General features: G+C 40.8%; 1 protein-coding gene across 6 annotated transcripts in view; it reads right to left on the bottom strand.

Moving 5' to 3' along the window:
• Positions 1-12,149, bottom strand: part of synj1 (synaptojanin 1) — a 114,431-nt gene that overhangs the window by 27,090 nt on the left and 75,192 nt on the right. For all 6 annotated transcript variants that reach the window (XM_078232818.1, XM_078232820.1, XM_078232822.1 and 3 more), the window contains 6 exons: positions 6,352-6,510; positions 5,037-5,193; positions 4,195-4,312; positions 2,525-2,740; positions 916-994; positions 12-174 (listed from right to left, as the gene is read on the bottom strand). In XM_078232818.1, the coding sequence (XP_078088944.1) occupies positions 12-174; positions 916-994; positions 2,525-2,740; positions 4,195-4,312; positions 5,037-5,193; positions 6,352-6,510 (892 nt within the window). The remainder of the gene's footprint in view (positions 1-11; positions 175-915; positions 995-2,524; positions 2,741-4,194; positions 4,313-5,036; positions 5,194-6,351; positions 6,511-12,149) is intronic.

Below are 12,149 nucleotides of genomic sequence, written 5' to 3'. Positions count from 1 at the left end.
CTAGTCCATACCTTCCATATCATAGTCAGCAGAAACATCTGTATCCTCTCCAAGCAGCATGGAACTAGTAGAGACTGGTAAACCAAGGCCAATTCTTTCCAGACTCATCTCTTCTTCCAATCTGCTGCTCCAATCTGGATTCTTTAGGCGAATATCGAGTGTCCTGCCCAAAACCTGTATTGATAGAATGACATTTTTTTCCCCACCAGAATGTTTCATTCAGGATATTTTCTGGAAGAAACTATCAAGTTAGTCACTTCCATCTGTCAGTATTCAGGTTAAGATTATTAATTTTAACCTTCGTTAGGGTCTCCATAAAATTCCTCAGCATAATATGCTCACTAACGCAAAGCAGAGGAACAAACAGATCATCTCAATGCCAACTGTAAAGGTCAGTTGTTCTGCACCAAAGCACATTTAATGTTGTAAAACGTTCCAAGGTAGACCACAGAGGTGTTAACAAAATTTGACATTGGTCACTGAAAGCTTGGTCAAAGAGTTAAGTTTTAAGAAGCAACTTGGGAGAAGAGGGAAATGAAGAGATTTAGGAAGGAAATTCCAGAACTTAGGGCCTAGACAGATACATTTCTACCAATGGTGGAATGCTGAAAGTTGTGGTTGGAAAGAGGCCAAACTAAAAGGAATATAGAAATCTCAGCGGTTTGGAGCTGGATAGGCAGGATTGAGTCTACGAAGTTTTGACAGGAGCCAGGAGCCAATGGAGGTCATAGAGCACAGGAGTGAAGGGTAAATGGGACTTGATGCAAATAGGATATGATCATATGCGGAGGGTGCAAGATAGCAGGCTGGCAGTAGACAGAAATAACAGCTTTGCATAGAAACATATTCTCAGTGCTTTAAGTGAGCAAAATTTAGCAAATGTCATTTACAATGCTGGTCAGGACTTTTACTTACTTCAGTGCCATTTAACCTCTGCACTGCTAGAGCAGAACTGCCTTCCAAGAATGTCACCCACATTTTATCTTCTACAAACCTGAAAAAGAACATAGAACTGATCATAGAAATCTGATGCATGTGAAAATGGTTCAACAATTAATGCACTCTGGTGGTAGTTTGTAGTCAAAGAAAATTGGTAGTTTAAATTCTCATCAAGGGTTTTTCTTGGACCCAAGATTGGAAACTCCAATGAGAAATTTAATTGGACCCAAAATGATTACAACCTTGAAATCATTCCCTGACATTTGCATAGTTCGTGCTACCTTTTGAGTGTACGTTATGCAGTTTTTGTGCCGAGTCATTAGTCAGTGATGCAAAGCTGATTAATGGCTGCTAGAACTTTTTTGATGCAAAATATTCACACTGCAAGATTAACAAATTATTTCTGCAAATAGAGAATTTAAGAGATCAGAAAATTCTGTCAGGAAATCATAATTTTCTAGTATTTTTCAATGAATCCCTTTGTTTCAGATTCTAAATCAAAATCTCTTTTCGTACCACTTATAGAACCACAGGATGTTACAATGCAAAAACAAGAAATCTGGCTCATCAATTACATACTGGCATTTTCCTCCGTTTAAACTACCAGGTTTAATCTAACTCTCCAGCTTCTTCCCGTGGCCTTGAGAATTCCATATTCTAACCGTACTCAACATCTTTTCCCTAAGGTAGGGGAGTCTAAAACTAGAGGGCATAGGTTTAAGGTGAGAGGGGAGAGATACAAAAGTGTCCAGAGGGGCAATTCTTTCACACAGAGGGTGGTGAGTGTTTGGAACAAGCTGCCAGAGGCAGTAGTAGAGGTGAGTACAATTTTGTCTTTTAAAGAGTATTTAGACAGTTACATGGGTAAGATGGGTATAGAGGCATATGGGGCAATTGGGACTAGCTTAGTGGTAAAAACTGAGCGGCATGAATAATTTGGGCTGAAAGGCCTGTTTCCATCTATGCTGTAAACTTCTATGACTCAATAACCACTGTGTTAAATTCTTTTCTACATTTCCCCAATGCCCTTCAAACCATCTCCTACCAAACCAAAAGCCATATTAAGGATGGCTGTTTATCCATTTTAATACCATAAACTTCAATTGTTAGGTAAACACATATCAACAAGAATCCAAATTATTGTTTAGCAAGAGGACAGTTGCAGATTGGAAAGCATTTCAGGGGCAGCATGCTGGCAATGGTTAGCACTGCTGCCTCCCAGCGCCAGGGATCTGGGTTCAATTCGACTTTGGGTTACTGTGTGGAGTTTGCACATTCCCTCCGTGTCTGCATGGGTTTCCTCCGGGTGCTCTGGTTTCCTCCCACACTCCAAAGATGTGGGAGTGTGGCCATGCAAAAATTGCCCCTTAGTGTTAGGGGGATTATCAGGGTAAATATGTGAGGTTATGGGGATAGGACTTGGGTGGGATTGTTGTCGGTGCAGGCTCGATGGGCCAAATCGCCTCCTTCTGCACTGTAGGAATTCTATGGGTTCTATGGAGCCAGGGCATTTGCTATTTTCTTTTACAAAAAATGTTTATATTCTATAAATAAGCTGGATGAAGACAAATATACATTTTGTTACCGTATCAAAATAACATCGCCATATGCAGCAAACTTCTGAAGCAATTGGTCTATCAAGTTATCATCAAAATGTTCCTGGTTCGGGGAGGAGCTGGTCAATGACACTACCACTGTGCCATCAGGAGGTCCCTGCAGAGCAATAACTTCCTTGTATATTCTTTGTCGAGCTTCAGGATCCACGTCAAATATGTCTATGTCTACAGTAGCAACAACAGGCCTAACAAAGTAAAAAGAACATTATATACAACTCGTGCAGAATTTTAGAATTTATAATGAACAAAGAAATGGAGCATTATGTGTCTGATCACAATAGACTGAAATACATAATCAATGCTTACGACTATTATTTTTTGCCCTTTTCTCAATCCACACAAACGTATCAATTCCCTTTGCTGAATTGTGTGACATGCACATCTTTTTTGTGTAGTCATTCATAGACTAGGTTGTTTTAAACAAACCAGTCCACTACAAGTTAAGCAAGACTCTGAAAATCATGGAATTTGATGACTGACACGGGTGAACTGGTACTTCACAAACTGCAAATAGATTTAAATGTTCCCTGTCCTGAAATGAACGATTCCCTTGAAGTTCAGCAGCAACTCATCAAATTGAGAATACATTTTAATAGTGTTACCTCAGCACCACAACACATCAAGCAAATCATTCTTATGTCAACCCAGGCAATACTGCACATTGGCTGATTTATACCTTACAGTTTCCCTAGCTACATATCCAAAATGCCAACTGAGAAAACGATAAATCAGTAAAACACTTAGGCCCATCTAAATATTTCTCAGCTAGGATAGAAACACAAGACAATTTTCTTACCCTTCTACTCTAGTGTGTACCAGACTGCCTGATTACAAATCGCAAATCTGTCTCTGGACAACCCAATTGGGGCAGAGTGAAGTAAACCCTCGGAAAGTGCCTCAATATACATTTCCTTTAGTGCAGCCACAAGTCTCAGGCATTTTTTTTTAAATGCCATAATTTATGGGTGACAAATTTACTGAGAGACCAAATGATAAATTCAAAAGTAAACATTACTGATATTAATTGGAAGATTCTTACACATTTCAGATATTTGACTTTTATAAATTTGTTTTAAAATAATCTAGGCTTCATATTGCTTCAACAATGACGGGGGCGATTCTCCCAGCCCATTGCACTGCTCTAACAGCACAGCAGGCCGGGAGACATAAGTGGAACCCGTTTAGTGGGCTTCCCAATAAGTGCCATGGCCTCCGCGCGTCTCCGGGCCACGGACTTCTGGCAGTGTCAAGGGTGGTGGTGGAGTGGTGGTGGTGGTGGGTCAGGGCTGGCCCGCAGGCATCCAGGAGGCCGGCGTTGCGGGGTCGTGGGACTGGCCAGAGATCAGGAGGCTGGCAGTGCGGGGCGACTATGCATGCGATGATCTCCGCTCTGACAGATCGGTGCATGCGCAGTGGCCCACTCAGTGCTATGCTGCTGGCCTCTTCAGTGGGAACAGGCCCTGCTCCCTTATTTTTTAAAAAATCATGATTCACCCTAGGGCACTTTGTGATGCACAGAGTGTTGGAGATTTATTTTGAAAATCCCGCTAAAATGACCAGTGGGAGTTACTCCAGCTTTTATGCAAATTCAGCATTTAGAATTTTTTGGGGAGAACCCCAGCCGACATGTTTGACGTACCTATGATCAGATGTTTTCAGTTCTGCTCTTCCATAATATACCAGTGTTCCAGGGCTCCATGAATTAGTTAACTTAGGTTCATCCTTATTACTGGAATTCAACAAATCCAGGTCTTCAGCTGAAAAACATAGAACATAATTTATAAAGCATGAACTTTCTTGCCCATAATGTCTGTAAGAAATTAAATAAGCCAAGGACAGCGAGCCAGTGAATAGCTTCTTTAATTTGAATGATAGATTTGCATTAAGCACCTTAACTTCTTTTATTATGCAACATGTTAACTCCCAATTCACCATGCAATTCACCATGCAATGAGGCAAACATGCCTACAACAATAGCTGGAATGTATGACCTTTGCACTAATTCTATTCAAATGTTGTGCAAGCCCCTCTTGCCTCTCCTGATAAAAAAAACGAAGACAGGTTTCTGCACAAAACGAGAATGTTGGAGCAGCAGCAGCTGACTTACTGTTTTAGTTGTTTAAAGTTATCAGAAATGGCAGGATATTTTGTACTCTGCATACAACTTGCACAATTTAAACACAGTTCTGTATATTACAAAACAACCAACTAGTCACATGTAGAAAGCCCAAACATTAAAGAGCAAAGTATCGATGCTTAAAAGAAGCATGGTTGGGGAATTGGTAACCCGGTGTAGTAAGCCAATCTCGGTTTTATGCTTTATGCAAATGAAGATACTCCTCAGGGGGGTGGGGAGGGGTCAGTGGTGTAAGAATTGTGGAATTATGCATATAGTGCAGAGTCAAGGCAACACAAGATAAAACAGAAGTATGAGGAATAAGGAGCAAGGTAGCATGGTACTCCAATGCAACTAACTTGTACCTGATTTGTCAACAGGCCATTTTCTTCTTTTCCATAGAATTCGATCTGTCCAGGCTGGAGTCCGACATTTCTCACTTGTGTCATAATCATCAGAGAACAGGTCATATTTGTAAGTTGGTGCAAAATTTATTCTGCCTTCTAAAAATTCTCGAAAAATCTGCAAGAAGAAATAAAAATGATTTAACTACTGTATCATAGAAATCATAGAAACCCTACAATACAGAAAGAGGCCATTCGGCCCATCGAGTCTGCACCGACCACAATCCCACCCAGGCCCTACCCCCATATCCCTACATATTTACCCACTAATCCCTCCATCCTAGGCATCTCAGGACACTAAGGGCAATTTTTAGCATGGCCAATCAACCTAACCCGCACATCTTTGGACAGTATCTGACTGTCAGACTGAGAGCTAGAACATGTTACTCACTGCAAAGATATACTATAACTATGTTCTGACCTTATAGACCAGAATTACACTGGCAACTATAGAACTGTGGGTTGTATGCAGTGGGGTTTTTTTTGGGGGGGAGCGCTTTCTTTATTATTTTGTTATGAAAACATAGGTGTAATGCCTGTTAATGTTTCTTATTTTTCTCATGCTGAGACTTCCCCAGAGGTTCAATGGACTGACTGGTCATTTAAAATGTGGGGCATATTATAAAATTCAATGCAATGCAATATAATATGCAGTAGTTTAAGCAAAAATAGCTGTATAATTGCCTCCATTATAGCAACCTTTTGAGATAATTCTGCATGCCTTGTTCCACCATTAACATTCTTTACAAAAGCAAAATACCATGAATGCTGGAAATTCAAAATGTTGGATATACTTAGCAGCATTCTTGCAGAGAGAAACATGATGTGCTGAGCCTGTTTGCTTTTATGTACATTCTTTATCGTAGATCTAAAAGTAATGGTTCATTGCAGTGATTTACAATTTCATTCCATAAGGAATTTATCATTCCAAGCTAAAGTATATGAATGCTTTTTAGTTTGTGTGCAGCAGATAGGAAGCCTATCACAAGACAATACTACCAGCTTGTGATAGGACATAAATGCATTGCCTCAACAGGTTCAATTTAAATGATTTAGATGATTCATATATCGTCAAGTCTACTTCTTGAGAATGAATCTAAGTGCAATTACAGATGGATCAAGACATGCTTTTTCCAACTCCTTCCTGATATCATTGCCCGAGATAAGATGTATTTGACAATATTCTAAGATATTTTAATATTTCAAAAGTTGGCACAAGCTACTTAATATTGATAAAATTCAAACATGACTTTTGAAAAAGAACCTTCCATCTTACATGTCCAGCATTTTTCTGATTAATAAGTTGGTCCCCTGACAGAAGAGTGTCCCAGTTCTGTTGCCTTATCAGGTCTTTTACTTCTTCATTTGGAAGATCAATGCGGTAATTGAAATCTCCACACCAAAATATATAATCATGAGAAAACAGTAATCTCCCCTAAAGAAAATGAAGGGCACACGGTTCAGAAATAAAATACATTCCTAGCATGAATTTAAGAGCACGATCCTTGTAATTTTCTGTACACTAATCTTACTAGAAGGAACCATGAAGCTTATGACAGAAGAAAGGGAAAGCAGCTGGCTTAATACTAAACATTTCAGTAACCCTCCTTGTCCTAAAAGTTGTGTGTGGAACCCTGAAACTTTTACAATATATTTTAGTTCAAAAAATGTTTGTTTTAAATACATTGCACTCTTGTGTTAACATGTGTTTTTTAAAAATCAATGCCTCCAAAGACCTGGTTTTCTTTTTCATGTAGGACATTTCCCACCTTATAACCAAAAATAAATCCCAACATCATCCAAGACCTGCTTCTGTACCTAGGCTGTTTTCTTGCAATATTTGCCACATTATGTTAAGCAATCCTTCCTTCACTTGTATCCTCCCAATCTCACTTGTTGCAAACTATGACTGGGATTTTCTGGCACTCCCCGCCGCCCCCCAAAGTGTTTTCCTGCGGCGGAGGCATCTGTGGCCGCCAGCAGGATCTTCTGATTCGTTGAAGTCAATGGTCACTTGCATTGCTCGCTGGCCGCTGGAAGATCCCGCTGATGGGAAAGGTTGGAAAATCCTACCCTATATCTTTCTTTATTATTTTTCCTTGCAATTCTTTTTTCTCTACAGCCCCCATCCCTGTTCCAAGTTGTAACAACAAGACAGGTCCACCCACTCAGGTGTACTCCCAACAAGAGCTCAACTAATATAGCAAAGACTGTCTGCACAGCTAAGCTAAGAATTGGGAAAACCCATTGAATGTTTGTTGTGACCTGTATTTTGGTAATATTGTTACGATTGCTATTCTCTCAACTTGGTTTTCTTATATTATGGAGGTATTAACACAATTCAGTTTTTTTGGGGAAGTACAACAATTGGTCCATAACCTCTTCATAGAAATCATAGAAACCCTACAGTGAAGAAGGAGGCCATTCGGCCCATCAAGTCTGCACCGACCACAATCCCACCCAGGCCCTACCCCCACATATTTTACCTGCTAATCCCTCTAACCTACGCATCTCTGGACTCTAAGGGGCAATTTTTAACCTGGCCAATCAACCTAACCCGCACATCTTTGGACTCTTGTGGTAGAAACTCATCTCAGGCATTGATGCAAAAAAACATCAGATCAAAAACCTGATATTAAGTTCTATCGCAGTAAATGAACTGAATACCAGATTCTGCATTTAACAGAGAACCAATCTGATAGTACCCAGTATGCAATATCATCCAAGACAAATTTCTACCACTTTGTTCCTGAGCTACTGCTTGGAAGTTGTGTTCTCAGCTGTTCTAACCAGCACCCTACTGATCCCAGAAACGAAAAGCTTAATGTATGAGGCGCATTTGAGGCCTCTGGGTCTGTATTCAATGGAGTTTAGAAGGATTCGGGGGGGGGGATCTCATTGAAATTTACAGAATACTGAAAGGCTTGTAAAGAGCGGACGTAGAGAAGATGCTTGCATTAGTAGGCGACACTAGGATCGGAGGGCACAGCCTTAGAATAAAAGGACAACCCTTTAGGACCGAGATGAGGAGGAATTTCTTCAGCCAAAGGATGTCGAATGTATGGAATTCATTGCCACAGACGGCTGTGATGGCCAGGTCATTGAGTGCACTTAAGACAGACTTAGAAAGGTTCTTGATTGGTAAGGGGATCAAAGGTTATGGGGAAAAGCAATCGTAACAATATTACCAAAATACAGGTCACAAATGTTCGGTGGGTTTTCCCAATTCCTAGCTTAGCTGTGCAGACAGTCTTTGCTATATTAGTTGAGCTCTGTTGGAAGCACACCTGAGTGGGCAGACCTGTCTTGCTGTTACAACTTGGAACCAGCAGTGGGGGGGGGGGGGGGGGGGGGGTGGGTGGAGGAGGAGGTGGTGTGTAGACAAAAAAAATTGCAGGAAATATGGGGAGAATGGGGTTGACAAACTTATTAAGTATAATTGAATGGCAGAGCAGATTCAAAAGGGCCAAATGGCCTAATTCTGCCCCTATATCCTATGGTCTATTCTGTACTCTTCTAATTTTCATGGAACTAAAAATTTTGCATTATCTCTGTAATTCAGTGAAACAAAACAGATGCAAGTTAATTTTAGCTGGAGCAAAGGAGATAGTTGAGAATTTCCTGTTATATTGCAGGTCCTTGCATAAAGTCTAGCCCTCAGAAAAGCTAACATTGATTTCCAATGTAATTTGATTCAGCTCATTAATCGTGGAGACGAATGGTGCAATTTATACATTTCAATAGCAAGCAGGCTTTAAATAAGCAACATCCACTTTTTGAAAAATTGAGGCTGTTCATAATTCCTGTTGGACAATGTAAACAGTATCCGAAGATTACAGCTCGACATCATAGCAGAAGTTTATTTTAAACTTGATGTTTAGGAAAGCAGTTTGGCTGTAAAAGATGGGCTATGTATTTTATCAAAATAAAAATCACAAGATAATGAGGTATTTTAAAAATATGCAGTATATAGCACTTTTCGCAGCCAGCACTTCTCAAAGCATTTTACAGCACTTTTGAAGTGTAGTCACTATCGCAATTTAGGAAACGGGGCAGCTAATCTGTGCACAATAAACTCCATAAACAGCAATGTAATAATGAGCAGATAACTGCTTTTGTGGTACTGACTGAGGAATAAATATTGGCCAGAACACCAGGCATAATTCCCCTGCTCTTCTTCAAAATAGCACCACAGATCTTTTACATCCATCAAACAAACAAATCAGTTTAAAGTCTCATCCAAAGGATAACACTGCCAAAAGTGCAGTACTCCCTCAGTTCTGCATTGGAGACTCAGGGCCCGATTTTACCATCACGTTGCGCCCGTTTTCAGGTGCAAAAACTTGGTAAAGTCAGGCGCGAGTCAAGTAGCGTGATCCGCGCCTACCGGTTCCCCCTTTATCAAGGCCTGAAAACGGTCGCAATCGGGACCACGCCCGAAATGGGCCCGATGGCCATTTAAATGCATTTGCACGCATTTAAATTGACTTAATGGGCTGCACACCCAACTTCCCCCTTTATCGCTGTGTTCGCCCATCCAGAATCGGCGCGAAACAGACATGCTCCACAAAAGTCCGATTTGAGCGCTCCAGTTAGTGAGGAGGTAAGAACCGAGCGTCCGACGGCTCTCTGCTTCAAATCGGTGGGATGGGTAAGGTGGGTCCAATGGCTCTTTGCTCAAGATCAGTGTGAGGGGGAGGCGGGGAGGGGCGATAATGTTGTGGGGGTGGGGCAATGTCTGTTGGGGCCAGGGGAAGGCATTATCCAGCCCAGAGCGATGTGACAGGGGAGCGGCATTCTTTTGTTTTGCGCATGCGCCGTTGGCGGGGCCGATCGGAGCTGCAGGATTTCGGATGCATTAAACCCCACCCACAGGCTTGTGCAGTGCGATTTGAAATCGCTGATATCGCAGGCAAGGTGCGTATGGGGCGCCTGAGAATGGTCAAAAAGTCGGATCTGAAACATTCCTAGTTTCAAGTCCGCCCAGCGCTTAGAATCAAAATGGTAAAATAGGGCCCATTACCTTGATTTTTGTGCTGAAGCCCTGGAATGAGGCTTAATTTAAAAACAAATGTACTATCAACTGAGCCACAGCCATAACAACCAATTGCACTATTTTTTCCCTACAAAAGGTATGACTGTGTAATGACGTACTGCATTAGTAGCCCACAGGTTGAGAGTTTAAATGCCATGTCAAGTGTAAAATTATATAAGTGACCATGAAAGCTGCTGAATTGTTGTAAAAACCCACTGATTCACTAATGTGATTCAGAGAAGGAAAACTGCTGCCTCTATCTTCTGGTTTATATGCGCCCAAGGCCACTGTGGAATGTGGAAAGTATTTCAATGCTCTCTGAAACAATTCAGTTCAATGGTACTACAATGAGCAATACATGTGGCCAATTCTTAAGTGGCCCACTGTGTAAACATGACATCTGCCTTAAGAGTAGAATGTAATAACTCAGTTAAGATTTCTATAATAGCATCAATTGTTAGTAGCATGTACTTGTGGAATAAAAATAATACAGCTATATTGGCTGCTTGCAATGGTGGCTTCCATTGTTAAATTTATAATTTTTAAAAAATCTCTGTCTTTCACTGTCCGTATGGCTCTCATATTCTCTGTTGTCAGGATTTATTTCTCCCCCTTTTGCCGCAAGAAAATATACAAGCTTCTTTCTTTAAAAAAAGAGACTTCTCTGTGATCAGAGATGCTTTGACAATTGTGAAATTGCAAACAAGTTCTTTTGGGAAAACATTCACACGTCTACAGATGTTTCTTCTTCTTTCCTCTACCAGTCACACTGGGAAAATTTATTAACAGTTGGCTACCACAAAACTTACTTTCCTCGATTTTTGGCCTATAGATCCAGGTGGCAAACCAGGCCTACTGCCTAAATAATCACCAGCTCCTCCATCCCTCATTGTCCTTTGTGAGCTTATTTTCTGCAGACCTACAGTTCAGCTTTCACCCCCTCTATGTGTCATTTTTGAATTGTTTAAAAGACCAGCCAAAACCAGTTATAATGGAAAAGGGACATCAAGATGATCAATTTTCTTACTTAACCAAACTGTCCAATAATGTAGTGTGTCAAAGTTCGCAGATGACATGAAGATGAGTGGTAGAGCAAAGTGTGCAGAGATCACTGAAAGTCTGCAGAGGGATATAGATAGTTTGAGTGAGGGGGCAACGGTCTGGCAGATGGAGTACAATGTTGGTCATCCATTTTGGCAGAAATAACAGCAAAATAGACTATTATTTAAATGGTTAAAAAAATGCAGCATGCTGCTGTGCAGAGGGACCTGGGTGTCCTTATGCATGAATCACAAGGAATTGGTTTGCAGATGCAGCAGGTAATTAAGGAGTCAAATGGAATATTGTCCTTCATTGCTCGAGGAATGGAGTTTAAAAACAGGGAGGTTATGTTGCAGCTGTACAAGATGCTGGTGAGGCCACACCTGGAGTACTGTGTACAGTTTTGGTCTCCTTACTTGAGAAAGGATGTACTGGCACTGGAGGGGGTACAGAGGAGATTCATGAGGTTGATTCAGGAGTTGAGAATGTTGGCTTATGAGGACAGACTGAGTAGACTAGGACTATACTTATTGGAATTTAGAAGAATGAGGGGGGGATCTTGTAGAAACATAACATGATGAAGGGAATAGATAAGATAGCAGAAAGGGGGAGCAGATTTAAGACTGAGTTGAGGAGGAACATCCTCACCCAAAGGATTGTGAATCTATAGAATTTCCTGCCCAATGAAGCAATTGAGGCGACCTCATTGAATGTTTTTAAGGCAAGGAAAAATCAATTTTTGAACAGTAAAGGAATTAAGGGTTACGGTGAGCGGGTGGATAAGTGGAGCTGAGTCCATGAAAAAGATCAATGATCTTAGTGAATGGTGGAGCAGGCTCAGGGGCCAGAAGGCCTACTCCTGCTCCTAGTTCTTATTTCTTATGTATCCAGAAACTATTTAGAAATAAGTCTGAAAAAATTTGAAGTGCAAAAATGCAAACTTTACAACATAATATATGTGAAAAACTTCCCTCAGGAAAATGAGTGAAGCCAGTTCC

Source organism: Mustelus asterias, chromosome 17, assembly GCF_964213995.1.
Source record: "Mustelus asterias chromosome 17, sMusAst1.hap1.1, whole genome shotgun sequence".
NCBI classification, from domain to species: Eukaryota; Metazoa; Chordata; class Chondrichthyes; order Carcharhiniformes; family Triakidae; genus Mustelus; species Mustelus asterias.
The sequence above is the reverse complement of the archived record's forward strand: the minus strand, read 5'-3'. Positions and strand labels throughout refer to the sequence as shown.